The sequence below is a fragment of the Lonchura striata genome, chromosome 1 (assembly GCF_046129695.1).
Source record: "Lonchura striata isolate bLonStr1 chromosome 1, bLonStr1.mat, whole genome shotgun sequence".
In the NCBI taxonomy this organism is placed as follows: domain Eukaryota; kingdom Metazoa; phylum Chordata; class Aves; order Passeriformes; family Estrildidae; genus Lonchura; species Lonchura striata.
Window position 1 is genome coordinate 1,192,130 of NC_134603.1, and position 27,853 is coordinate 1,219,982.

At 61.2% G+C, this 27,853-nt stretch overlaps 2 protein-coding genes across 2 annotated transcripts in view; one reads left to right on the plus strand and one right to left on the minus strand.

Moving 5' to 3' along the window:
• The first annotated feature begins 1,321 nt into the window (after positions 1 to 1,321).
• On the plus strand, positions 1,322 to 15,495 carry ADCK5 (aarF domain containing kinase 5). The gene is made up of 14 exons (XM_077781702.1): positions 1,322 to 1,328; positions 2,069 to 2,144; positions 3,691 to 3,891; positions 4,611 to 4,751; positions 5,294 to 5,407; positions 7,008 to 7,139; positions 8,575 to 8,658; positions 9,752 to 9,833; positions 10,551 to 10,629; positions 10,742 to 10,833; positions 11,816 to 11,924; positions 12,096 to 12,308; positions 13,563 to 13,664; positions 14,126 to 15,495. The coding sequence occupies exons 3-14, from the start codon at positions 3,715 to 3,717 to the stop codon at positions 14,229 to 14,231; spliced, it is 1,431 nt and encodes a 476-aa protein (XP_077637828.1). The 5' UTR covers positions 1,322 to 1,328; positions 2,069 to 2,144; positions 3,691 to 3,714; the 3' UTR covers positions 14,232 to 15,495.
• Positions 15,496 to 15,571: 76 nt separating this feature from the next.
• The window catches only part of CPSF1 (cleavage and polyadenylation specific factor 1), a 64,999-nt gene continuing 52,717 nt past the window's right edge, over positions 15,572 to 27,853 (minus strand). The window contains exons 30-38 of the mRNA XM_077781699.1: positions 27,404 to 27,545; positions 26,608 to 26,760; positions 25,637 to 25,813; positions 24,294 to 24,360; positions 22,808 to 22,855; positions 21,928 to 22,083; positions 19,140 to 19,269; positions 17,324 to 17,462; positions 15,572 to 15,690 (exon numbers count right to left, since the gene is read on the minus strand). Coding sequence (XP_077637825.1) covers positions 15,643 to 15,690; positions 17,324 to 17,462; positions 19,140 to 19,269; positions 21,928 to 22,083; positions 22,808 to 22,855; positions 24,294 to 24,360; positions 25,637 to 25,813; positions 26,608 to 26,760; positions 27,404 to 27,545 — 1,060 coding nt within the window. The 3' untranslated portion in view covers positions 15,572 to 15,642. The remainder of the gene's footprint in view (positions 15,691 to 17,323; positions 17,463 to 19,139; positions 19,270 to 21,927; positions 22,084 to 22,807; positions 22,856 to 24,293; positions 24,361 to 25,636; positions 25,814 to 26,607; positions 26,761 to 27,403; positions 27,546 to 27,853) is intronic.

Here is a 27,853-nt window from a genome sequence, read left to right on the forward strand (position 1 = left end):
CCCCGGGACCCCCCAAATGTCACCAACCCCCACCCGGGACCCCCCGATGTCACCGGGACCCCCCCGGGACCCCCCGGGAACTCCTCAGGGGCCCCTCCCCCACCCCCGGGCACCGGGACCCCCCCCAATTGTCCCCCCCTATTCCGGGACCCCCCAATGTCACCGACCCTCACCCGGGACCCCCCCCCGGGATCCCCTCTCGGGCCCCTCCCCCACCCCCGGTGTCACCGGGACCCCCCCGGGACCCCCAAATTTCCCCTCCCCCCCCCAGGTGCGGCTGCTGCCCCTCCCCCACCCCCGGCCCCGGAGCGGCCCCGGAGCGACCCCGCGGTGAGGGGAGGGGCGGGGGGAGGGACCCCCTAAATTGGGGGGAGGGGTGGGGGGGGAGGGGAGGGACCCCACCCAAAATTGGGGGAGGGGCAGGGGAGGGACCCCCACCCAAAATTGGGGGGAGGGGCAGGGGAGGGACCCCCACCTGAAATTGGGGGGAGGGGTAGGGGGGGGAGGGGACCTCCACCAAATTGGGGTTCGGGGGGGGGTCACACCCAAATTGGGGGGACTCCCTGTGGGGATTTGGAGGGTCCCAGACCCCTGACCCTTGACCCCTGACCCCTGATCCTGACCCTGACCCTAACCTTTGACCCCTGTCCCTAACCTTTGACCCTTGACCTTTGACCCACAGGTCACTGCTGGCCGCGCTGGCCCTGGGGGGTCTCTGACCCCTGACCTTGACCCCTGACCCTTGACCTTTGGCCCGCAGGTCGCTGCTGGCCCTCGGGGGTCTCTGACCCCTGACCTTTAACCCCTGACCTTTGACCCGCAGGTCGCTGCTGGCCACGCTGGCCCTGGGGGGTCCGTGGCTGTGGGGGATGGGCGCTGGCCCCTGACCCTGACCTTTGACCCCTGACCTTTGACCCCTGACCTTTGACCCCGCAGGTCCCTGCTGGCCGTGCTGGCCCTGGGGGGGTATCTGACCACTGACCCTGACCTTTGACCCCTGACCTTTGCCCTGCAGGTCCCTGCTGGCCGCGCTGGCCCTGGGGGGTCTCTGACCCCTGACCTTTGACCCCTGACCTTTGACCCCGCAGGTCCCTGCTGGCCGCGCTGGCCCTGGGGGGGTCTCTGGCCGTGGGGGGATGGGCGCTGGCCCCTGAGCCTGACCTTTGACCCCTGACCTTTGACCCCTGACCCCTGACCTTTGCCCCACAGGTCGCTGCTGGCCGCGCTGGCCCTGGGGGGGTCTCTGGCCGTGGGGGGATGGGCGCTGGCCCCTCCCCCCGGCGCCGCCGGGCGCGGCTCCTGCTCGAGGGGACGGCGCGGTTCTGCAGGTCGGGGCTGGGGGGTTTGGGGGGTCCCAGGGGCATTTTGGGGGGTCCCGGGGGGTTTGGGGGGTCCCGGGGGGGATTTGGGGGGATTTGGGGGTTTTGGGGGGTCCCGGGGGCATTTTGGGGGGCCCAGGGTGGGTTTGGGCGGCCCCAGGGTGGGCTTGGTAGGACTTTGAGGGTCCTAGGGGGGATTTGGGGGGTCCCAGGGGGGAATTTGGGGGGTCCCGGGTGGGTTTTGGGGGTCTCGGGTGGGTTTTGGGGGTCCCGGGTGGGTTTTGGGGGTCTCGGGTGGGTTTTGGGGGTCCCGGGTGGGTTTTGGGGGTCTCAGGGCGGTCCTGGGTGGGTTTTGGGGGTCCCGGTTGGGTTTTGGGGGTTCCCGGGTGGTTTTTGGGGTGTCCCGGGTGGGTTTTGGGGTCTCAGGGGGTTCCCGGGTGGATTTTTGGGGTCTCGGGGGGTCCCGGGTGGGTTTTTGGGGGGTCTCGGGGGGTCCCGGGTGGGTTCTGGGGGGTCTCGGGGGGTCCCGGGTGGGTTTTTGGGGGGTCTCAGGGGGGTCCTGGGTGGGTTTTGGGGGTTCCCGGGTGGTTTTTGGGGTGTCCCGGGTGGGCTTTGGGGGGTCTCGGGTGGGATTTGGGGTCTCGGGGTGTCCCGGGTGGGTTTTGGGGGGTCTCGGGGGGTCCCGGGTGGGTTTTGGGGTCTCGGGGGGTCCCGGGTGGTTTTTGGGGTGCCCTGACCCCCCGTCCCAGGTCGCTCTCGGTGGGGCTCCGCATCTCCCTCGATTACTGGTGGACCACCAAGGTGGAGCTGAGGGGCCTCGCGCAGGTGGGGGCCGGGGGATTTGGGGGGTCCCGGGGGGGATTTTGGGGGGTCCGGGGGGATTTGGGGGGTCCCAGCGGGGATTTGGGGGTCCCGGGGGGGATTTGGGGGGTCCCGTGGGGATTTGGGGGTCCCGGGGGGGTTTTTGGGGGGTCCCAGGGGGGTTTTGGGGGGTCCCGGGGGCGATTTGGGGGGTCCCGGGGGGTTTTGGGGGTCCCGGGGGGGATTTGGGGGGTCCCGGGGGGGATTTGGGGGGTCCCAGGGGGGATTTGGGGGGTCCCGGGGGGTTTTGGGGGTCCCGGGGGGGATTTGGGGGGTCCTGGGGGGGATTTGGGGGGTCCTGGGGGATTTGGGGGTCCCGTGGGGATTTGGGGTCCCGGGGGGGTTTTGGGGGCTCCCGGGGGGGATTTGGTGCTGCAGATGATAGATAGATGTAACACACATGTCACACACGTGTCCCCAGGATAACCCCGCGTACCTGTCGGCCATGTCACACACCTGTCACACACAGGATAACCCCACCTACGTGTCGGCCATGTCCCACACGTGTCCCACACGTGTCCCACACGTGTCCCCCCAGGATAACCCCACCTACATGTTGGCCATGTCACACACGTGTCCCACCCGTGTCCCACATGTGTCACACACAGGATAACCCCACCTACGTGTTGGCCATGTCCCACACGTGTCACACACGTCACACACATGTCCCACATGTGTCCCACATGTGTCCCACCCGTGTCCCCCAGGACAGCCCACCTACGTGGCGGCCATGTCCAACACCTGTCACACACGTGTCCCACACACATGTCCCACACGTGTCACACACATGTCCCACCCGTGTCCCCCAGGACAGCCCCACCTACGTGGCGGCCATGTCCCAAACCTGTCACACACGTGTCCCACACGTGTCCCCCCAGGACAGCCCCACCTACGTGGCGGCCATGTCCCACACGTGTCACACACATGTCACACACACATGTCACACACATGTCCCACCCGTGTTCCCCCAGGATAACCCCACCTACGTGTTGGCCATGTCCAACACCTGTCACACACGTGTCCCACACACATGTCCCACACGTGTCCCACGCGTGTCCCACCCGTGTCCCCCCAGGATAGCCCCACCTACGTGTCGGCCATGTCCAACACGTGTCACACACATGTCCCACACGTGTCACACACATGTCCCACCCGTGTCCCCCCAGGATAGCCCCACCTACGTGTTGGCCATGTCCAACACCTGTGACACACATGTCCCACACACGTGTCCCACGCGTGTCCCACCTGTGTCCCCCAGGATAGCCCCACCTACGTGGCGGCCATGTCTCAGACGTGTCACACACATGTCCCACGCGTGTCCACCCGTGTCCCCCCAGGATAACCCCACCTACGTGGCGGCCATGTCCCACACGTGTCACACACATGTCCCACACATGTCCCACCCGTGTCCCCCCAGGATAACCCCACCTACGTGTCGGCCATGTCCAACACCTGTCACACACATGTCCCACACACATGTCCCACGCGTGTCCCACGCGTGTCCCCCCAGGATAACCCCACCTACGTGGCGGCCATGTCGCGGTGCCACCGCCGCGCGGGGCAGCGCCTCCTGCAGGGGGCGCTCTCCAACGGGGGCCTGTACGTGAAGCTGGGCCAGGGCCTGAGCGCCATGGAGCACCTGCTGCCCCCGGAGCTGACCCGCAGCCTGCGGCCCCTGGAGGACAGCGCCACCCCCAGGGGACACCGGGAGGTGACACCGGGACACCGGGGGGACATGGGGACAGCGGGGACAGCGGGGGGGTTGGGGGGATTGGGGGGATTGGGGACACTGGGGACATTGGGGACATTGGGGACATTGGGGACATTGGGGGACATTGGGGACATTGGGGGACATTGGGGACATTGGGGACATTGGGGGACATTGGGGACATTGGGGACATTGGGGACATTGGGGACATTGGGGACATTGGGGACATTGGGGGACATTGGGGGACATTGGGGACACTGGGGGGACATTGGGGGACATTGGGGACATTGGGGACATTGGGGGGACATTGGGGGGACATTGGGGACATTGGGGGGACATTGGGGGACATTGGGGACATTGGGGACATTGGGGGACATTGGGGGGACATTGGGGGGACATTGGGGGGACATTGGGGACATTGGGGGACATTGGGGATATTGGGGGGACATTGGGGGACATTGGGGACATTGGGGACATTGGGGGGACATTGGGGGACATTGGGGACATTGGGGACATTGGGGACATTGGGGGACATTGGGGACATTGGGGACATTGGGGACATTGGGGGGACATTGGGGACATTGGGGACATTGGGGACATTGGGGGGACATTGGGGGGACATTGGGGACATTGGGGACATTGGGGACATTGGGGACATTCTGGGGACATTTTGGGGACACTTTGGGGACACTGGTGACTCCGGGTCCCTCACCTGTCCCCAGGTGGACGAGCTGTTCCTGGAGGATTTCCAGACCACGCCTTCCGGAATGTTCCGGGATTTCGACTACGAGCCCGTGGCCGCCGCCAGCCTGGCCCAGGTGCACCGGGCGACGCTGCCCGACGGCACCCCCGTGGCTGTCAAGGTGTGGGGGGCACACCTGGGGCACCTGGGCACACCTGGGGACACCTGGGCACACCTGGGATACACCTGGGCACACCTGGGGCACCTGGGCACACCTGGGCACCTGTGGACACCTGGGCACACCTGGGCACACCTGGGCATACCTGGGCATACCTGGGGGCACCTGGGCGTACCTGGGGGCACCTGGGGAGACACCTGGGGCATACTTGGGGACACTTGGGGCACACCTGGAGGAGGGGGGCACACCTGAGGGGGCACACCTGGGAAGGGGGGGGCACACCTGGGGGGACACACCCAGGGGCACCTGGGGAACACTCAGGGGCACCTGGGGTCCACCTGGGCACACCTGGGTACACCTGGGGACATCTGGAGACACCTTGGGGCACCTGGGGCACATCTGGAGGAGGGGGCACACCTGGGGATGGCACACCTGGCGGACGTACACCTGGAGGAGGGGGGCACACCTGTGCTGGGGGGGCACACCCGGGGGTGGCACACCTGGGCAGGGGGCGGTGCCAGCCCCCCAGGTGACCCCCCCCCCAGGTGCAGTACCTGGACCTGCGCGATCGCTTCGAGGGCGACATCCGGACCCTGGAGCTGCTCCTGCGCCTCGTGCAGTTCCTGCACCCCGACTTCGCCCTGGGCTGGGTGCTGCAGGTGGGCACACCTGGGCACACCTGGGCACAGCTGGGGGCACCTGGGGGCACCTGGGCACACCTGGGATAGCCACAGACACACCTGGGCACACCTGGGGCACTCACCTGGGCACACCTGGGATAACCACAGACACACCTGGGCACACCTGGGGGCACCTGGGGGCACCTGGGCACAGCCCCGCCCACCTGCCCTGTGCAGTTCCTGCACTCTGACTTCGTCCTGGGCTGGATGCTGCAGGTGGGCACACCTGGGCACACCTGGGGGCACCTGGGATAGCCACAGACACACCTGGGCACACCTGGGGGCACCTGGGCACACCTGGGGGCACCTGGGATAGCCACAGATACACCTGGGCACACCTGGGATAGCCACAGACACACCTGGGCACACCTGGGCACAGCCCTGCCCACCTGCCCTGTGCAGTTCCTCCACCCCGACTTCGCCCTGGGCTGGGTGCTGCAGGTGGGCACACCTGGGCACACCTGGGGGCACACCTGGGCACAGCTGGGATAGACCTGTGCATACCTGGACACAGCTGGGGGCACCCGTGGGGGCACCTGAGATACACCTGGGCACAGCTACAGACACACCTGGGCATAGCTGGGGGCACCTGGGCACACCTGTGTCACACTCACCTGTCCCAGGAGCTGAAGGGCACGCTGGCAGTGTCACACACACCTGTGTCACACTCACCTGTGTCACACTCACCTGTCACACACACCTGTCACACACACCTGTCACACACCTGTGTCACACACCTGTCACACCTGTCTCACCTGTGCAGGAGCTGAAGGGCACGCTGGCAGTGTCACACACACCTGTGTCACACACCTGTCACACTCACCTGTCACACACCTGTCACACACCTGTCCCACCTGTGCAGGAGCTGAAGGGCATGCTGGCAGTGTCACACCTGTGTCACACACCTGTCACACACCTGTCACACACCTGTCACACACCTGTCTCACCTGTGCAGGAGCTGAAGGGCACGCTGGCAGTGTCACACCTGTGTCACACTCACCTGTGTCACACACCTGTCACACACCTGTCACACCTGTCTCACCTGTGCAGGAGCTGAAGGGCACGCTGGCAGTGTCACACCTGTCACACACACCTGTCACACACCTGTCTCACCTGTGCAGGAGCTGAAGGGCACGCTGGCAGTGTCACACTCACCTGTGTCACACACACCTGTCACACCTCTCTCACCTGTGCAGGAGCTGAAGGGCACGCTGGCAGTGTCACACTCACCTGTGTCACACACACCTGTCACACCTGTCTCACCTGTGCAGGAGCTGAAGGGCACGCTGGCAGTGTCACACTCACCTGTGTCACACACACCTGTCACACCTGTCTCACCTGTGCAGGAGCTGAAGGGCACGCTGGCAGTGTCACACTCACCTGTGTCACACACACCTGTCACACCTCTCTCACCTGTGCAGGAGCTGAAGGGCACGCTGGCAGTGTCACACCTGTCACACACACCTGTCACACACCTGTCTCACCTGTGCAGGAGCTGAAGGGCACGCTGGCAGTGTCACACCTGTCACGCACCTGTCACACCTGTCACACACCTGTCACACCTGTCTCACCTGTGCAGGAGCTGAAGGGCACGCTGGCGCTGGAGCTGGATTTCGAGAACGAGGCGCGCAACTCGGAGCGCTGCGGGCGCGACCTGCGGCACCTGCGGGGGGTGACGGTGCCACGCGTGCACTGGGGGCACTGCAGCAAGGTGAGGCACACCTGGGCACACCTGGGGACAGCTGGAAATACACCTGGGGACAGCTGGGCACACCTGGGCACACCTGGGATAGACCTGGGCACACCTGTGTCCATCTGGGGGCACCTGGGCACACCTGGGGACATCCACAGACACACCTGGGCACAGCTGGGACACACTTGGGCACACCTGGGTACAGCTGGGTACAGCTAGGACACACCTGGGCACACATGGGACACACCTGGCACACCTGGGACACACCTGGGCACACCTGGGCACCGCAGCGAGGTGGGCACAGGGACAGGAGCAGCCGGCGGTGGCAGCGGGCGGGGACAGGGAGGGGCCGGGGGTCACCTGCAGTGACACCTCGGGGACACCTGGAACCCCAATGTCCCCCCAATGTCCCCAATGTCCCCAATGTCCCCCCAATGTCCCCCAATGTCCCCAATGTCCCCAATGTCCCCCAATGTCCCCAATGTCCCCAATGTCCCCAATGTCCCCAATGTCCCCCAATGTCCCCAATGTCCCCAATGTCCCCAATGTCCCCAATGTCCCCAATGTCCCCCAATGTCCCCTCAGTGTCCCCCCAATGTCCCCCCAATGTCCCCCCAATGTCCCCCCAATGTCCCCCCCAATGTCCCCAATGTCCCCCCAATGTCCCCCCAATGTCCCCCCAATGTCCCCCCAATGTCCCCAATGTCCCCCAATGTCCCCAATGTCCCCAATGTCCCCAATGTCCCCCAATGTCCCCCCAATGTCCCCCAATGTCCCCAATGTCCCCAATCCCCCCAATGTCCCCCCAATGTCCCCAATGTCCCCAATGTCCCCCAATGTCCCCCCAATGTCCCCAATGTCCCCAATGTCCCCAATGTCCCCAATGTCCCCCAATGTCCCCAATGTCCCCCCAATGTCCCCCCAATGTCCCCAATCCCCCCAATGTCCCCCCAATGTCCCCAATGTCCCCAATGTCCCCCAATGTCCCCAATGTCCCCCCAATGTCCCCAATGTCCCCAATGTCCCCCCAATGTCCCCAATGTCCCCAATGTCCCCCAATGTCCCCCCAATGTCCCCAATGTCCCCCAATGTCCCCAATGTCCCCCAATGTCCCCCAATGTCCTCCCAATGTCCCCCCAATGTCCCCAATGTCCCCCAATGTCCCCCCAATGTCCCCAATGTCCCCCCAGTGTCCCCAATGTCCCCCAATGTCCCCAATGTCCCCCAATGTCCCCAATGTCCCCAATGTCCCCAATCCCCCCAATGTCCCCAATGTCCCCCAATGTCCCCAATGTCCCCAATGTCCCCCCAATGTCCCCAATGTCCCCAATGTCCCCCCAATGTCCCCCAATGTCCCCAATGTCCCCAATGTCCCCAATGTCCCCAATGTCCCCCCAATGTCCCCCCAGTGTCCCCAATGTCCCCAATGTCCCCAATGTCCCCCTGTCCCCAGCGGGTGCTCACGGCCGATTTCTGCGAGGGCTGCAAGATCACCAACCTGGAGGGGATCCGGGCGCTGGGGCTGGGCCTGCGAGACGTCAGTGAGGGGTCCCAGGGTTTGGGGGTCCCGGGGAGTTTGGGGGTCCCCAGATAAATTTGGGGGTCCCCAAAAGGGGTTTGGGTGTCCCCGGGGGGTTTTGGGGTGTCCCCAGGAGGGTCCCGGGTGTCCCTGTCCCCTCCCACCTTGGGGACAAACGTCCCAGGGGATTTGGGGGCTGGGGCTGGGGGTCCGTGGTTTCAATTTGGGGGTCCTGAGGGAATTTGGGGGGTCCCAAAATAAATTTAGGGGTCCCCAGAGGGGTCCCATGTGTCCCCAGGGGGGTCCCGGGTGTCCCCAGGGGGGTCCCAAGTGTCCCCAGGGGGGTCCCGGGTGTCCCTGTCCCCTCCTGCCTTGGGGACAAACGTCCCAGGGGATTTGGGGGCTGGGAGTCTGTGATCTCAGTTTGGGGGTCCCGGGGGATTTTTGGGGCGGATTTTGGGTTTTTTGGGGTCCCCCTGAACCCCCAAATCCCGCAGACCGCAGAGAAGCTGATCCAGGGCATTTTTGGGTGGATTTTGGGGTTTTTGGGTGAATTTTGGGGTTTTTGGAGTGCCCCTGAACCCCCAAATCCCGCAGACCGCAGAGAAGCTGATCCAGGGGATTTTTGGGTGGATTTTGGGGTTTTTGGGGTCCCCCTGAACCCCCAAATCCCACAGACCGCAGAGAAGCTGATCCAGGGCATTTTTGGGTGGATTTTGGGGTTTTTGGGTGAATTTTGGGGTTTTTGGAGTGCCCCTGAACCCCCAAATCCCGCAGACCGCAGAGAAGCTGATCCAGGGGATTTTTGGGTGGATTTTTGGGTGGATTGTAGGGTCCCCCTGAACCCCCAAATTCCCCCAGACCTCAGAGAAGCTGATCCAGGGGGTTTTAGGGAATTTTTGGGTGGATTTTGGGGTTTTTGGGGTCCCCCTGAACCCCCAAATCCCGCAGACCGCAGAGAAGCTGATCCAGGGGATTTTTGGGTGGATTTGGGAATTTTTGGGGTGCCCCTGAACCCCCAAATCCCGCAGACCGCAGAGAAGCTGATCCAGGGGATTTTTGGGTGGATTTTGGGGTTTTTGGGGTCCCCCTGAACCCCCAAATCCCGCAGACCGCAGAGAAGCTGATCCAGGTGTTCGCCGAGCAGATTTTCTACACCGGCTTCATCCACGCGGATCCGCACCCCGGCAACAGTACGGGCACCCCAAAATTTGGGGGGACCCCAAAATCGGCAGGGGGACCCCAAAATTCGGGGAGACTCCAAAATTGGGGGACCCCAAACGGGGAGGGGCACCCAAAACTGGGGGAGATCCCAAAACTGGGAAGGGGGACCCCAAAACCCCGAAATGGGGGTGTACCCCAAAAATGGACGGGGACCCCCAAAAAAAGGGAAAGGCCAAAAAAAGGAAAACTCAAAAATGAGGGGGTCCCCAAAAAAGAAGGAGGAAAACCCGAAGAGTGGGACCCCAAAAAATTACCGGGGAGGGTCCCCAAAAAGGGGGGGGGGGGGTCCCGAAAATGGGGTGGGGGTCCTCCAAAAACCGAGGGGTCCCCAAAAATAGTGGAACCCCAAAAATACGGGATCCCAAAACAGACGGGGTCCCCAGAAAAGAAGGAGGAAAACCCAAAGAGAGGAACCCCCAAAAATGAAGGGGAGGGTCCCCAAAGAGGGGAGGGGTTCCGAAATTGGATGGGGGTCCCCCAAAAAGTGGGGGTCCCCCAAAAAGGGAGGGAACGCCAAAAATACGGGATCCCGAAAAAGAGGGGGGTCCCCAAAAGAGAAGGAGGAAAACCCAAAGAGAGGGACCCCAAAATTGAAAGGGGAGAGTCCCCAAAAAATGGGGGGGGTCCCAAAAATGGGGTGGGGGTCCCCCAAAAACCGAGGGGTCCCCCCAAAATCCCCCCGGCAGTGCTGGTGCGGCGCGGCCCCGACGGGCGGGCGCAGCTGGTGCTGCTGGACCACGGCTTGTACGAGACCCTGAGCGAGAGGTGAGCGCCCCAAAACTGCCGGGGACCCCAAAAATCAGCCGGGGGGACCCCAAAATCCCCGGGGGAACCCCAAAATCCCCGAGGGAACCCCAAAATCCCGTGCCCCCCCCAGGGACCGGCTGGCGCTGTGCGGGCTCTGGAGAGCGATCGTGCTGCGGGACCGCGAGGGCATGAGGGAGCGGGCGGCGGAACTGGGGGTGCAGGGTGAGGCACCCCAAAAACGAACCCCAAAATGGCCCTGAGGCACCCCAAAAACTGACCCCAAAATGGCCCCGAGGGACCCCAAAAACTGACCCCAAAACAGCCCCAAAAAAACCCCGAGGGACCCCAAAAACTGACCCCAAAACAGCCCCAAAATAGCCCCGAGGGACCCCAAAAACTGACCCCAAAATGGCCCTGAGGCACCCCAAAAACTGACCCCAAAACAGCCCCAAAATCACCCCAAAAACGGCCCCCAAAATAGCCCCAAAATCACCCCAAAAACCGACCCCAAAATGGCCCTGAGGCACCCCAAAAACTGAACCCAAAATAGCCCCAAAAAGCCCCAAAAACCGACCCCAAAATAGCCCTGAGGGACCCCAAAATGAGCCCCAAAATGGGGTGGGGAACCCCAAAATCCAGGTGTGAGAGGAGGGAGGGACCCAAATTTTGGGGTTTGGGGGGGGAACCCCGAAATTCACCTTGAGGGGGCACCTGGGCACACCTGGGCACATCTGGGCACACCTGGGGGGTACCTGGAGACACCTGGGGGGTACCTGGGCACACCTGGGCACACCTGGGGGTACCCAGGGGTTACCTGGGGGACACCTGGGCACACCTGGGGGGTACCTGGGCACCCCTGGGCACACCTGGGGGTACCCGGGGGTTACCTGGGGGGTACCTGGGCACACCTGGGGGGTACCTGGAGACACCTGGGGGACACCTGGGCACACCTGGGGGGTACCTGGGCACACCTGGGGGTACCCGGGGGTTACCTGGGGGACACCTGGGCACACCTGGGGGTTACCTGGGCACCCCTGGGCACACCTGGGGGTACCCGGGGGTTACCTGGGGGTACCTGGGCACAGGTGGGGGGTACCTGGGCACAGGTGGGGGGTACCTGGGCACACCTGGGGGTTACCTGGGCACCCCATGGCACACCTGGGGGGCCCCCGGGGGTCACCGGAGCCTCCCCTGTGCCCCCCAGATTATTTCCTCTTCTGCGAGATGCTGATGCAGCGACCCCTGAGCCGCCACTCGGCCCTGCTGGGCCCGCAGGGGGCTCACCTGGGCGCACCCATGGGTGCCCCGGGCACACCTGAGGGGGCCCAGAGTGCGCCTGTGGGTGCCCCGGGCACACCCGAGGCTCACCTGGGCGCGCCCGAGGGTGCCATGGCCACACCTGAAGCTCACCTGGGCGCACCCATGGGTGCCCCGGGCACGGCCGAGGCTCACCCAGGCGCACCCATGGGTGCCCCGGCGCTGCGGGCGCCGCTGCTGGGCGGGCCCGAGGGGCGGCTGAGCGCGGCCGAGCGCGGCTACATGCGTGGCATGGCGGCGCGGCGCTTCCCGCAGGTGCTGCGCGTGCTGCGCGCGCTGCCCCGGCCCATGCTGCTCGTGTTCCGCAACATCAACACGGTGCGCAGCGTGCACGGCGCCATGGGCGCGCCCGCGGACAGACACGGCATCATGGCGCGCAGGTGAGACACGCGTGGGACATGTGAGTGACATGTGAGTGACATGTGAGTGACATGTGAGTGTGCGTGTGACATCTGTGTGTGTGTGCGCAGCGTGCACGGCGCCATGGGCGCGCCCGTGGACCGACACGGCATCATGGCGCACAGGTGAGACACGTGTGGGACATGTGAGTGACATGTGAGTGACACGTGACATGTGAGTGTGCGTGTGACATCTGTGTGTGTGTGCGCAGCGTGCACGGCGCCATGGGCGCGCCCGTGGACAGACACGGCATCATGGCGCGCAGGTGAGACACGCGTGTGTCATGTGTGTGTCATGTGAGTGACTGTGTGACATCTGTGTGTGTGTGTGCGCAGCGTGCACGGCGCCATGGGCACGCCCGCGGACCGGCACGGCATCATGGCGCGCAGGTGAGACACGCGTGGGACATGTGAGTGACATGTACGACGCATCTGTGTGTGTGTGACTGTGTGTGTGTGTGTGTGTGACACACGTGTGTATGTGACAGTATGTGTGGGTGTGTGCGACACGTGTGTGTGTGTGCCACACATGTGTGTGCGTGAGTGACAGTGTGTGTGTGTGTGCCACGTGTGTGTGTGCCTGTGTGTGCCACGTGTGTGTGTGTGTGTGTGTGTATGACACGTCTGTGTGTGTGACACATGTGTATGCGTGTGCGTGACAGTATGTGTGTGTGTGTGTAACACGTGTGTGTGTTTCTGTGTGTGCCAGGCGTGTGTGTGTGTGTGTCTGTGTGTCTGTGTGTGTGCCACACGCGTGTGTCAGGGTCCTGGGGGTCCCTGTGGTCCCGGGGGTCCCAGTGGGTCCCGGTGGGTCCCGGGGGTCCCGGGGGGGTCCCTGGGGGTCCGTGGGGGTCCCTGGGGGTCTCTGGGGGTCCCTGGGTGTCTCGGGTGTCCCTGGGGGGTCCCCGGTGGGTCCCGGGGGTCCCTGGGGGGTCCCTGTGCTCCCTGAGGGTCCCTGTGGTCCCTGGGTGTCTCGGGGGTCCCGGGGGTCCCTGGGGGCTCCCGGGGTGTCCCTGGGGGGTCTCTCGTGGTCCCGGGGGTCCCGGTGGGTCCCTGTGGTCCCTGGGTGTCCCTGGGTGTCTCGGGGGTCCCTGGAGGTCCCGGGGGTCCCTGGGGGGTCTCTCGTGGTCCCGGAGGTCCCGGGGGTCCCTGTGGTCTCTGGGGGGTCCCTGGGGGTCCCTGGGTGTCCCGGGGGTCCCGGGGGTCCCGGGGCTCTGAGGCGCCGCCCCTCCCCAGCGCCGTGCGCGGCTGGCGCCGCCTCCGGGCGGGTCCCGGCGGGTCCGTGTGGCAGCGGCTGCGGCTGGGCTGGGACCGGCTGCGCTTCGAGCTGGAGCTGCGGTGAGGGGGGGGAGGGGAGGGGAGGGGCTGGGGGAGGGGCTGAGGGGTGGGGGAGGGGCTGGGACAGACTGCGCTTCGAGCTGGAGCTGCGGTGAGGGGGGAGGGGAGGGGAGGGGGAGGGGCTGGGGGAGGGGGAGGGGCTCAGGTGAGGGGGAGGGCCTCAGGTGAGGGTCTCAGGTGAGGGGGAGGAGCTGGGGGCGGGGCTCGGGTGTGGGGAAGGGGCTGGGATGTGTGTCCCCCCCCCCCCCAGGTGTGTCCCCCCCAGGTATGTCCCCCCCCCAGGTGTGTCCCCCCCCCAGGTGTGTCCCCTCCCCCCCCAGGTGTGTCCCCCCCCCAGGTATGTCCCCCCCCAGGTGTGTCCCCCCCCCCAGGTGTGTCCCCCCAGGTGTGTCCCCTCCCCCCCCCAGGTGTGTCCCACCCAGGTGTGTCCCCTCCCCCCCGTGACGTCACGCGTCCCCCAGGTGGGCGTGGCTGCGGTTCCGGCTGGAGGCGGCGGCGCTGCGGCTGCTCGGCCGCTGGGGGGCGCTGCCCGGGGCGGAGCAGCTGCAGTTGCTGCTGCGCGCCTGAGGGGGCGCCCCAAAGCGGCTGGAACCACCCCAAAAATCACCCCAAAACACCCCAAAAATACCCCCAAAACGGCCGGAGCACCCCAAAAATACCCAAAAATAACCCAAAATACCCCAGAAACGGCCGGAGCACCCCAAAAATACCCCAAAATAACCCAAAATACCCCAGAAACGGCTGGAGCGCCCCGAAAATCACCCCAAAACACCCCAAAAATACCCCCAAAGCGGCTGGAACCACCCCAAAAATCACCCCCAAACACCCCAAAAATACCCCGAAAACGGCCGGAGCGCCCCCAAAATACCCAAAAATAACCAAAATACCCCAGAAACGGCCGGAGCGCCCCAGAAATACCCAAAAATAACCCAAAAAACGGCCGGAGTGCCCCAGAAATACCCAAAAATAACCCAAAATACCCCAGAAACGGCCGGAGCACCCCAAAAATACCCAAAACCAGCTGGAGCACCCCAAAAATACCCAAAAGCGGCTGCAGCGCCCCAGAAATACCCAAAAACGGCTGGAAGCACCCCAAAAACACCCAAAAAACCAAAAAATACACCAAAAACCAGCTGGAGCACCCCAAAAATACCCTAAAAATGGCCGGAGCACCCCAAAAATAGCCAAAAACGGCTGGAAGCACCCCAAAAACCATCTGGAGCACCCCAAAAATACCCAAAAACCGGCTCGGAACACCCCAGAAATCCCAAAATATCCCAAAACCCCCAAAAATACCCAAAACCCGGCCTGGAGCACACTAAAAATACCCAAAAATACCCCAAAAAGCGGCTGGGAACACCCCAAAAATACCCTGAAACACCCCAAAAAACACAAAAAAAAAACCCCACAAACGCCTGGAAAAGAGAAAAACGCCCCCAAAAATTCCTGAAAGACACCCCAAAAATTTTGGGGAAGCGGCCGAACCTCACCTAAAAACCCAAAAAAACCCCAAAACCCACCCAAAAAAAAAAAAAAATCACCCCGAAAATACCAAAAATCCCAAAACCCCCTCCCCAAAATTCACTGTGAAACCCCAAAGCCACTGTGAACCCCAAATCCTCTAAATTTACCCCAAAATCTTACCCAAAATTCCCTAAAATTACCCCAAAACCCCCTGAAATTACCCCAAAACCTTTTCCAGAAATTCCCTAAAATTACCCCAAAATTTTACACAAAATCCCCTGAAATGACCCCAAAACCTTTTCCCAAACCCCCCAAAATCCTTCCCCAAAATTTTCCCCAAATCCCCCAAATAAACCCCAAAACCGGAGTTGAGAATTGTGTTTTATTACAAACGGGGAGTTTTTGTGGGGATTTTTGGGGTTTTTTGAGGGATTTTTGGGGAGTTTTTGGGATTTTGGAATTTGGGGATTTTTGGGGGATTTTTTTGGGGTGATTTTTGGGGGTTTTGGGTCCCTCAGAAGTGGGCGGTGACTCGGTCGATCTCCAGGAGGTCGTCCAGGATCTGTGGGGGAGGGGAGGGGGTCAGGGGCTCACCTGTCCCAAATTTACCTGTCCCAAATTTACCTGTCCAAAATTCACCTGTCCAACCTCACCTGTCCCAAATTCACCTGTCCCAACCTCACCTGTCCAACCTCACCTGTCCAAATTCACCAGTCCCAAATTTACCTGTCCAAAATTCACCTGTCCAACCTCACCTGTCCAACCTCACCTGTCCAAAATTCACCTGTCCAACCTCACCTGTCCCAAATTTACCTGTCCCAAATTCACCTGTCCAACCTCACCTGTCCAACCTCACCTGTCCAACCTCACCTGTCCAAAATTCACCTGTCCAACTTCACCTGTCCCACCTCACCTGTCCAAATTCACCAGTCCCAAATTTACCTGTCCAAAATTTACCTGTCCAACCTCACCTGTCCCAAATTCACCTGTCCCAACCTCACCTGTCCAACCTCACCTGTCCCAAATTCACCTGTCCCAAATTCACCTGTCCCACCTCACCTGTCCCAAACTCACCTGTCCAACCTCACCTGTCCAACCTCACCTGTCCAAAATTCACCTGTCCAACCTCACCTGTCCAAAATTCACCTGTCCAACCTCACCTGTCCAACCTCACCTGTCCAAAATTCACCTGTCCAACCTCACCTGTCCCAAATTTACCTGTCCAAAATTTACCTGTCCAACCTCACCTGTCTCAAATTCACCTGTCCCAACCTCACCTGTCCAACCTCACCTGTCCAAATTCACCAGTCCCAAATTTACCTGTCCAAAATTCACCTGTCCAACCTCACCTGTCCCAAATTCACCTGTCCCAACCTCACCTGTCCCAAATTCACCTGTCCCAAATTCACCTGTCCAAAATTCACCTGTCCAACCTCACCTGTCCCAAATTCACCTGTCCCAAATTCACCTGTCCAAAATTCACCTGTCCAACCTCACCTGTCCCAAATTCACCTGTCCCAACCTCACCTGTCCAACCTCACCTGTCCCAAATTCACCTGTTCCAACCTCACCTGTCCCAACCTCACCTGTCCAAATTCACCAGTCCCAAATTTACCTGTCCAAAATTCACCTGTCCAACCTCACCTGTCCCAAATTCACCTGTCCCACCTCACCTGTCCCAAACTCACCTGTCCCACCTCACCTGTTCCAACCTCACCTGTCCAACCTCACCTGTCCCAAATTCACCTGTCCCAAATTCACCTGTCCCAAATTCACCTGTCCCACCTCACCTGTCCCAACCTCACCTGTCCAACCTCACCTCTCCCAAATTTACCTGTCCCAAACTCACCTGTCCAACCTCACCTGTCTCAAATTCACCTGTCCCAAATTCACCTGTCCCAACCTCACCTGTCCAACCTCACCTGTCCAACCTCACCTGTCCCAAACTCACCTGTCCCAACCTCACCTGTCCAACATCACCTGTCCCACCTCACCTGTCCCAAATTCACCTGTCCCAACCTCACCTGTGCCAGCCCCTCACCTGCCCAGCTCCTCACCTGCCCCTCACCTGTGCCAGCCCCTCACCTGCCCCTCACCTGCCCCTCCCCTCACCTGCCCAGCCCCTCACCTGCCCAGCCCCTGCCCAGCCCCGCACCTGGCCAGCCCCGCACCTGCCCCCCACCTGGCGCACTCACGATGTCAGGTGTGGTGCCGATCTTCTTGGCCAGCTCGCCGCGCTCCATGGCGCTCAGGTAGAGGAACCTGGCCAGCAGCTCCCCGTCCAGAACGTTCCGCACGGCGTTCTGCAGCAGGCGCCGCTCCGACTGCAGCAGCCTGCGCAGGTGCGACAGGTGAGGGACAGGTGGGACAGGTGGGACGGGTGAGGGACACTGGGACAGGTGAGGGACAGGTGGGACAGGTGGGATGGGTGAGGAACACTGGGACAGGTGAGGGACAGGTGGGACAGGTGGGATGGGAACAGGTGAGATGGGGACAGGTGAAATGGGGAGAGGTGGGACAGGTGACACAGGTGGGACAGGTGAGATGGGTGAGACAGGTGGGACAGGTGGGATGGGGACAGGTGGGACAGGTGGGATGGGTGAGATGGGTGAGGAACACCGGGACAGGTGAGGGACAGGTGGGACAGGTGGGATACGGACAGGTGGGACAGGTGGGATGGGTGAGGAACACTGGGACAGGTGAGGGACAGGTGGGACAGGTGGGATGCGGACAGGTGGGACAGGTGGGATGCGGACAGGTGAGATGGGTGAGGGACACTGGGACAGGTGAGACGGATGAGGGACAGTGGGACAGGTGAGGAACAGACGGGATGGGGGACAGATGTGAGATGGGACAGGTAGGAGATGGGACAGGTGGGACAGGTGAGGGACATTTGGGACAGGTGAGATAGGGACAGGTGGGATGGGAACAGATGGGACAGGTGGGATGGGGACAGGTGGGGGATGAGGCTGTGACAGGTGTGAGGCTGTGCTAGGACAGGTGTGGGGCAGGTGATGGCACCCAAATGCCCGCGGTGTGCCCAGGTGTACCCCAAGTATGCCCAGGTGTATCAGAGGTGTGTCACAGGTGTGCCCAGGTGTATCCCAGGTGTACCCAGGTGTATCCCAGGTGTACCCAGGTGTGCTCTCACCTGAAGGCCCTTGGATTGAGCCCGGCCAGGTGCGGCAGGGCGGAGCTGAGGTGTGCTCAGGTGTGTGTAGGTGTATCCCAGGTGTGCCCAGGTGTACCCAGGTGTGTGTAGGTGTACCCCAGGTGTGCCCAGGTGTATCCCAGGTGTGTGTAGGTGTACCCCAGGTGTGCCCAGGTGTATCCCAGGTGTATCCCAGGTGTGCCCAGGTGTGTGTAGGTGTATCCCAGGTGCCCCCAGGTGTGCCCTCACCTGAATGCCCGCGGGTTGAGCCCGGCCAGGTGCGGCAGGGCGGAGCTGAGGTGTGCTCAGGTGTGTGTAGGTGTATCCCAGGTGTGTGTAGGTGTATCCCAGGTGTATCACAGGTGTGCCCAGGTGTGCCCAGGTGTGCCCTCACCTGAAGGCGCGCGGGTTGAGCCCGGCCAGGTGTGGCAGGGCGGAGCTGAGGTGTGCTCAGGTGTGTGTAGGTGTATCCCAGGTGTGCCCAGGTGTGTGTAGGTGTATCACAGGTGTACCCAGGTGTATCCCAGGTGTGCCCAGGTGTGTGTAGGTGTATCCCAGGTGTGCCCAGGTGTGCCCAGGTGTATCCCAGGTGTGTGTAGGTGTACCCCAGGTGTGCCCAGGTGTACCCAGGTGTACCCAGGTGTGCCCAGGTGTATCCCAGGTGTGTGTAGGTGTATCCCAGGTGTGCCCAGGTGTACCCAGGTGTGCCCTCACCTGAATGCCCGTGGGTTGAGGCCGGCCAGGTGCGGCAGGGCGGAGCTGAGGTGTGCTCAGGTGTGCCCAGGTGTGTGTAGGTGTATCCCAGGTGTATCACAGGTGTATCCCAGGTATATCCCAGGTGCCCCCAGGTGTGCCCTCACCTGAATGCCCGCGGGTTGAGCCCGGCCAGGTGCGGCAGGGCGGAGCTGAGCGCGTTCTGCAGCATCAGCAGCCTGCGGTAGGTTTTCTCCTGCATCGGCAGCAGCAGCCCCAGGCCCCCGTCCAGCGTCGCTGCGGAGCGAGCCTCAGCACCCCAGCCCGGAATTGCGATCCCAGAAACCCAAATCCCAGGAATTGTGATCCCAGAAACCCAAATCCCAGGAATTGTGATCCCAAAAACCCCCAGCCCGGAATTGCGATCCCAAAAACCCCCAGCCCGGAATTCCGATCCCAAAAACCCAAATCCCAGAAATTCTGATCCCAAAAACCCCCAGCCCGGAATTGTGATCCCAAAAACCCCAAATCCCGGAATTGCGATCCCAAAAACCCCAAATCCCAGGAACTGCGATCCCAAAAACCCACAGCCCGGAATTGTGATCCCAAAAACCCCAAATCCCGGAATTGCGATCCCAAAAACCCCAAATCCCGGAATTGCGATCCCAAAAACCCCAAATCCCAGGAATTCCGATCCCAAAAACCCCAAATCCCAAAAAACAGAGCCCAGAAACCCCAAATCCCAGGAATTGTGATCCCAAAAACCCCACATCCCAGGAATTGCGATCCCAGAAACCCACAGCCCAGAATTGCGATCCCAAAAACCCAAATCCCAGGAATTGCGATCCCAAAAACCCCCAGCCCGGAATTGCGATCCCAAAAACCCCAAATCCCAGGAATTGCGAGCCCAAAAACCCCAAATCCCAGGAATTGCGAGCCCAAAAACCCCAAATCCCAGGAATTGCGATCCCAGAAACCCCAAATCCCGGAATTGCGAGCCCAAAAACCCAAATCCCAGGAATTGTGATCCCAAAAACCCCAAATCCCGGAATTGCGATCCCAGAAACCCACAGCCCGGAATTCCGATCCCAAAAACCCAAATCCCAGGAATTGTGATCCCAAAAACCCCAAATCCCAGGAATTGCGATCCCAAAAACCCCAAATCCCAGGAATTGCGATCCCAGAAACCCCCAGCCCGGAATTCCGATCCCAAAAACCCAAATCCCAGGAATTGTGATCCCAAAAACCCCAAATCCCAGGAATTGCGATCCCAAAAACCCCAAATCCCAGGAATTGCGATCCCAGAAACCCACAGCCCGGAATTCCGATCCCAAAAACCCCAAATCCCAAAAAACAGAGCCCAGAAACCCCAAATCCCAAATCCCAGAAACCCCAAATCCCAGAAAACAGAGCCCAGAAACCCCACAGCCCGGAATTCCGAGCCCAAAAACCCCAAATCCCAGGAATTCCGATCCCAGAAACCCAAATCCCAAAAAACAGAGCCCAGAAACCCCACAGCCCGGAATTCCGAGCCCAAAAACCCAAATCCAGAAATTCGATCCCAGAAACCCCAAATCCCAGAAATTCCGATCCCAGAAACCCCAAATCCCAGAAATTCCGATCCCAGAAACCCCAAATCCCAGGAATTCCGATCCCAAAAACCCACATCCCAGAATTCCGATCCCAGAAACCCAAATCCCAAAAAACACCAATCCCCAAAACCCCAAACCCCAAAAAAATCAGAGCCCAGAAACCCCAAACCCAAAAAAAACAGAGTCCAGAAACCCAAATCCCAAAAACACCAATCCCAAAAATTCCAATCCCAGAAACCCAAATCCCAAAAAATTCCAATCCCAGAAACCCAAATCCCGAAAATTCTGATCCCAGAAACACCAAATCCCAAAAAAACAGAGTCCAGAAACCCAAATCCCAAAAATTCCAATCCCAAAAACCCCAAATCCCAAAAATTCCGATCCCAAAAACCCTAAATCCCAAAAATTCCGATGCCAAAAACCCCAAATCCCTGAAACCCCCGTCCCCACCCACCCCAGGTGTGTCCCAGGTGTGTCCCCACCCCCCCCAGGTGTGCCCCCACCCCCCCAGGTGTCCCCAGGTGTGTCCCTCACCGAACCAGGTGCTGTGCTTGTTCTCCCAGGTGTGTCCCAGGTGTTCTCCCAGGTGTGTCCCAGGTGTGTCCCCACCCACCCCAGGTGTGTCCCAGGTGTGTCCCCACCCACCCCAGGTGTGTCCCAGGTGTGTCCCAGGTGTGTCCCAGGTGTCCCTCACCGAACCAGGTGATGTGCTTGTTCTCCCAGGTGTGTCCCAGGTGTCCCCAGGTGTGTCCCACCTGTCCCAGGTGTGTCCCAGGTGTGTCTCACCCCCCCAGGTGTGTCCCAGGTGTCCCTCACCGAACCAGGTGCTGTGCTTGTTCTCCCAGGTGTGTCCGAGGTGTTCTCCCAGGTCTGTCCCCACCCACCCCAGGTGTGTCCCAGGTGTCCCCAGGTGTGTCCCCAGGTGTGTCCCAGGTGAGTCCCTCACCGAACCAGGTGATGTGCTTGTTCTCCCAGGTGTGTCCCACCCACCCCAGGTGTGTCCCACCTGTCCCAGGTGTGTCCCCAGGTGTCCCCAGGTGTCCCTCACCGAACCAGGTGCTGTGCTTGTTCTCCCAGGTGTGTCCCACCCCCCCAGGTGTGTCCCAGGTGTCCCCAGGTGTGTCCCAGGTGTGTCCCACCCCCCCCAGGTGTCCCCAGGTGTCCCTCACCGAACCAGGTGCTGTGCTTGTTCTCCCAGGTGTGTCCCACCCCCCCAGGTGTGTCCCAGGTGTGTCCCACCCCCCCCAGGTGTCCCCAGGTGTCCCTCACCGAACCAGGTGATGTGCTTGTTCTCCCAGGTGTGTCCCACCCACCCCAGGTGTGTCCCAGGTGTGTCCCAGGTGTCCCCAGGTGTGTCCCTCACCGAACCAGGTGATGTGCTTGTTCTCCCAGGTGCTGGAGCGCCGGTTGGGCCCCTCGGCGTGCCCGCGGCACGGCGTGCGCCAGAACGTGTTCACGTGCGCCCCCACGTGGAAGTCGGCGCGGCGCAGCAGCCGCAGCCCCCCGAAGGACTCCTTGGCTGGGGGGACACGGGGGTGGCTCACCTGGGGCTCACCTGAGCCCACCTGAGCTCACCTGGGGTTCACCTGAGATCACCTGAGCCCACCTGAACCCACCTGAGATCACCTGGGGCTCACCTGAACCCACCTGAGCCCACCTGAGCTCACCTGGGGTTCACCCGAGATCACCTGAACCCACCTGAACCCACCTGAGCTCACCTGAACCCACCTGAGATCACCTGGGGCTCACCTGGAGTTCACCTGAGCCCACCTGAGCTCATCTGAGATCACCTGGGGCTCACCTGAACCCACCTGAGATCACCTGGGGCTCACCTGAACCCACTTGAGCTCACCTGAGATCATCTGAGATCATCTGGGGTTCACCTGAACCCACCTGAACTCACCTGAACCCACCTGAGATCATCTGGGGTTCACCTGAACCCACCTGAGCCCACCTGAGCCCACCTGAGCCCACCTGAACCCACCTGAGCTCACCTGAACCCACCTGAACCCACCTGAGCTCACCTGAGATCACCTGGGGTTCAAGTGAACCCACCTGAGCCCACCTGAGCCCACCTGAACCCACCTGAGATCATCTGAGATCATCTGGGGCTCACCTGACCCCACCTGAGATCACCTGAGCCCACCTGAGCCCACCTGAACCCACCTGAGATCACCTGGGGTTCACCTGAGCCCACCTGAACCCACCTGAGCCCACCTGGGCCCACCTGAGCCCCCCCTCACCTTCAGGCAGGTACATGTAGACCAGCAGGTTCCGGTCTCGGTCCGACACTGCGGGACGGGAGGGGGGAAAGTCAACCCGGATTGACCCAAATTGACCCAAATTGACCCAAATTGACCCAAATTTAACCACATTGACCCAAATTTAACCAAATTTAACCACATTGACCCAAACTGACCCAAATTTAACCCAAATTTAACCACATTGACCCAAATTGACCCAAATTTAACCACATTGACCCAAATTTAACCAAATTTAACCACATTGACCCAAATTGACCCAAATTTAACCGAATTTAACCACATTGACCCAAATTGACCCAAATTTAATCAAGTTACCCCAAATTCAACCCCAATGTATCCAAACTTGACACAAATCCAACCCAAACTTAACCAAATTCAACCCAAACCCAACCCAAACCAAACACAAACTTAACCAAACTCAACTAAACCCAACCAAACTCAACCCAAACTCAACCAAAGCAAATAAAACTTAACCAGACACTCAAACCCAATTTTTAAACAAAACCCACCCAAATCCAACTAAACCCAACTAAACCCAACTAAACCCAACTAAACCCAACTAAACCCAACTAAATCCAACTAAACCCAACTAAACCCAACTAAATCCAACTAAATCCAACTAAATCCAACAAAACCCAACAAAACCCAACAAAATCCAACTAAACCCAACTAAACCCAACTAAATCCAACTAAACCCAACTAAACCCAACTAAACCCAACTAAACCCAAAAAACCCAACTAAACCCAACTAAACCCAACTAAACCCAACTAAACCCAACTAAACCCAACTAAATCCAACTAAACCCAACTAAACCCAACTAAACCCAACTAAACCCAACTAAACCCAACTAAATCCAACCCAAACTTAACCAAACCCAACCCAAACCCACCCAAACCCAACCCAACCCAAACTAAACTCAACCAAATCCAACTAAACCCAAACTTAACCAAACCCAACCCAACCCACCCAAACCCACCCAACCCAACCCAACCCAACCCAAACCCACCCAAACCCACCCAACCCAACCCAACCCACCAAAACCAACCCAACCCCACCCAACCCCACCCAACCCAACCCAAACCAACCCAACCCAACCCCACCCAACCCAACCCAACCCCACCCAACCCAACCCAACCCCACCCAACCCAACCCAACCCCACCCAACCCAACCCAAACCCACCCAACCCACCCAACCCAACCCAACCCAACCCAAACCCAACCCAACAAAACCCAACCCCACCCAAACCCAACCCAACCCCACCCAACCCAACCCAAACCCACCCAAACCCACCCAACCCAACCCACCCCCACCCAACCCACCCAACCCCACCCAACCCAACCCAACCCCACCCAACCCAACCCAACCCAACCCAAACCCAACCCAAACCCAACCCAAACCAACCCAAACCCAACCCAACCCCACCCACCCACCCACCCAGCCCTGGTGACCTCCCCCCAGCGTACCCAGGAACCCCAGCTGGCTGCCGTCCACCATGAAGTCCACGCTGTAGACCTCCAGCGGCTTGGCGTCCTGCGGGGACAGCCCGGTCACCAGCGCTGCCACCAGTCCCCAGGACCTTCAGGTGTCCCCAGGACCTTCAGGTGTCACCCAAAACCTTCAGGTGTCACCCAAAACCTTCAGGTGTCCCCAGGACCTTCAGGTGTCCCCAGGACCTTCAGGTGTCACCCAAAACCTTCAGGTGTCACCAGGACCTTCAGGTGTCCCCAGGACCTTCAGGTGTCACCCAAAACCTTCAGGTGTCACCAGGACCTTCAGGTGTCCCCAGGACCTTCAGGTGTCACCCAAAACTTTCAGGTGTCCCCAGGACCTTCAGGTGTCACCCAGGTCCCTCAGGTGTCCCCAGGACCTTCAGGTGTCACCCAAAACCTTCAGGTGTCACCCAAAACCTTCAGGTGTCACCGAGGTCCTTCAGGTGTCCCCAGGTCCCTCAGGTGTCACCCAAAACCTTCAGGTGTCCCCAGGACCTTAAGGTGTCCCCAGGTCCCTCAGGTGTCACCCAAAACCTTCAGGTGTCACCCAGGACCTTCAGGTATCCCCAGAACCTTCAGGTGTCACCCAAAACCTTCAGGTGTCCCCAGGACTTTCAGGTGTCCCCAGGTCCCTCAGGTGTCTCCTTTGGGGGTTTGGTGGCCCCGAGGACGGTTTGGTGGCCCCATGGTGGGTTTGGTGGCCCCGAGGACGGTTTGGTGGCCCCATGGTGGGTTTGGTAGCCCCATGGTGGGTTTGGTGGCCCCACGGACAGTTTGGTTGGCCCCATGGTGGGTTTGGTGGCCCCATGGTGGGTTTGGTAGCCCCATGGTGGGTTTGGTGGCCCCACGGACAGTTTGGTTGGCCCCATGGTGGGTTTGGTGGCCCCACGGACAGTTTGGTGGCCCCATGGTGGGTTTGGTGGCCCCACGGACAGTTTGGTGGCCCCATGGTGGGTTTGGTGGCCCCATGGTGGGTTTGGTGACCCCATGGACAGTTTGGTGGCCCCATGGTGGGTTTGGTGACCCCATGGACAGTTTGGTGGCCCCATGGTGGGTTTGGTGGCCCCACGGACAGTTTGGTGGCCCCATGGTGGGTTTGGTGGCCCCATGGTGGGTTTGGTGACCCCATGGACAGTTTGGTGGCCCCACGGACAGTTTGGTGGCCCCATGGTGGGTTTGGTGGCCCCATGGTGGGTTTGGTGACCCCATGGACAGTTTGGTGGCCCCAGGGACAGTTTGGTGGCCCCACGGACAGTTTGGTGGCCCCATGGTGGGTTTGGTGGCCCCACGGACAGTTTGGTGGCCCCGCGGCTGACCCGGCTGACGAGGGACAGGGTCTTGCTCTCCTCCTGGTAGCGCAGCAGCGAGATGCTCTTCATCAGGTCGGCGGCCAGGATGAAGCTCTTGACGCTGATCATCTGGTGGATGTAGAGCTGCGTGTCGATGAAGGCCATGCCCGTCAGCTCGTTGTCCTTCAGGCTCCACAGGAAGATCTGGGGTGACACCCCGAGGTCACCAGGGAGGTCCTCAACCCGTGGTGGCCCTTGGCACCTCCCTGGTGGCCCCTCAGGACATTGGCCCAAACCCAAGGGATGTTGAGTGGCCACCACCATCATCCCAATGTCCTTGAGGCTCCACAGGAAGATCTGGGGGGACACCCCGAGGTCACCAGGGAGGTCCTCAACCCCCATGGAGGTCACCATGGAGATCCTCAAACCCCTCGTGGCCTTCAACACCTCCCTGGTGGCCCCTCAGGTCACTGGCCCAAACCCAAGGGACGTTGAATGGTCACCAAGGTTGGCTTGTTGGCCTTGAGGCTCCACAGGAAGATCTGGGGGGGACAGCCCGAGGTCACCAGGGAGGTCCTCAACCTCCATGGAGGTCACCATGGAGGTCCTCAAACCCCTGGTGGCCTTCAGCACCTCCCTGGTGGCCCCTCAGGTCTTTGGCCCAAACCCAAGGAACATTGAGTGGCCACCAAGGTCAGCTCGTTGTCCTTCAGGCTCCACAGGAAGATCTGGGGCGACACCCCGAGGTCACCAGGGAGGTCCTCAACCCCCATGGAGGTCACCATGGAGGTCCTCAAACCCCTGGTGGCCTTCAACACCTCCCTGGTGGCCCCTCAGGTCACTGGCCCAAACCCAAGGGACGTTGAGTGGCCACCAAGGTTGGCTTGTTGGCCTTGAGGCTCCTCAGGAACATCTGAGGGGACACGGGGACACCGCACGGAGGTCACCATGGAGGTCCTCAGGTGTGCCCAGCTGTGCCCAGGTGTGCCCAGGTGTACCTTCTGCCCGATGGCCGACACCAGGTAGCCGTGGCAGTGGCACAGGGCGGTCACGGGTCCCTTCTGCTCCTTCTCGTAGAGAACCTTGAACTTGTTCTTGGTCAGCGGCTGCCCCGGCTCGGGCACCACCTCGATCACGTCCAGGATCAGGATCTGCAGGTGAGGAACCCACAGGTGAGCCATGGACAGCCCAGGTGTGCCCAGGTGTGCCCTGGCACCACCTCGATCCCGTCCAGGATCAGGATCTGCAGGTGAGGAACCCACAGGTGTGTCATGGACAGCCCAGGTGTGCCCAGGTGCCCCAGGTGTGCCGTACCCTGCCGCGGCAGGTGACCTCCTCGCCCTGCATCAGGCAGGTGTGACCCCAGGTGTGACCCCAGGTGTGCCCCCAGGTGTGCCCAGGTGTGACTCCAGGTGTGCCCAGGTGTGCCCAGGTGTGACCCCAGGTGTGCCCAGGTGCGTACCCTGCCGCGGCAGGTGACCTCCTCGCCCTGCATCAGGCAGGTGTGACCCCAGGTGTGACCCCAGGTGTGCCCAGGTGTGCCCCAGGTGTGCCCAGGTGCCCCAGGTGTGCCGTACCCTGCCGCGGCAGGTGACCTCCTCGCCCTGCATCAGGCAGGTGTGACCCCAGGTGTGACCCCAGGTGTGACCCCAGGTGTGCCCAGGTGTGCCCAGGTGTGCCCAGGTGTGCCCAGGTGCGTACCCTGCCGCGGCAGGTGACCTCCTCGCCCTGCATCAGGCAGGTGTGACCCCAGCTGTGCCCAGGTGTGCCCAGGTGTGCCCAGGTGTGCCGTACCCTGCCGCGGCAGGTGACCTCCTCGCCCTGCATCAGGCAGGTGCCCACGGCCACGTAGCCCTTGAGGCCCGACACCGTCTCCTCGGAGCGCAGCGACACCGTCTTCATGCAGGTGACGTGCTCCCACTCCTCCAGCGCGATCCTGCACAGGTGGGCACAGGTGAGGGCACAGGTGAGGGCAGAGGGGCACAGGTGGGGTCAGGTGGGGTCAGAGGGGCACAGGTGAGGGCAGGTGGGCACAGGTGAGGGCACAGGTGAGCTCAGGTGGGGTCAGAGGGGCACAGGTGAGGGCACAGGTGAGGGCACAGGTGAGGGCAGAGGGGCACAGGTGAGGGCACAGGTGAGGGCACAGGTGAGGGCAGGTGGGCACAGGTGGGGTCAGGTGGGGTCAGAGGGGCACCCCAGGGGGCTCAGGTGACTTCATGCAGGTGACGTGCTCCCACTCCTCCA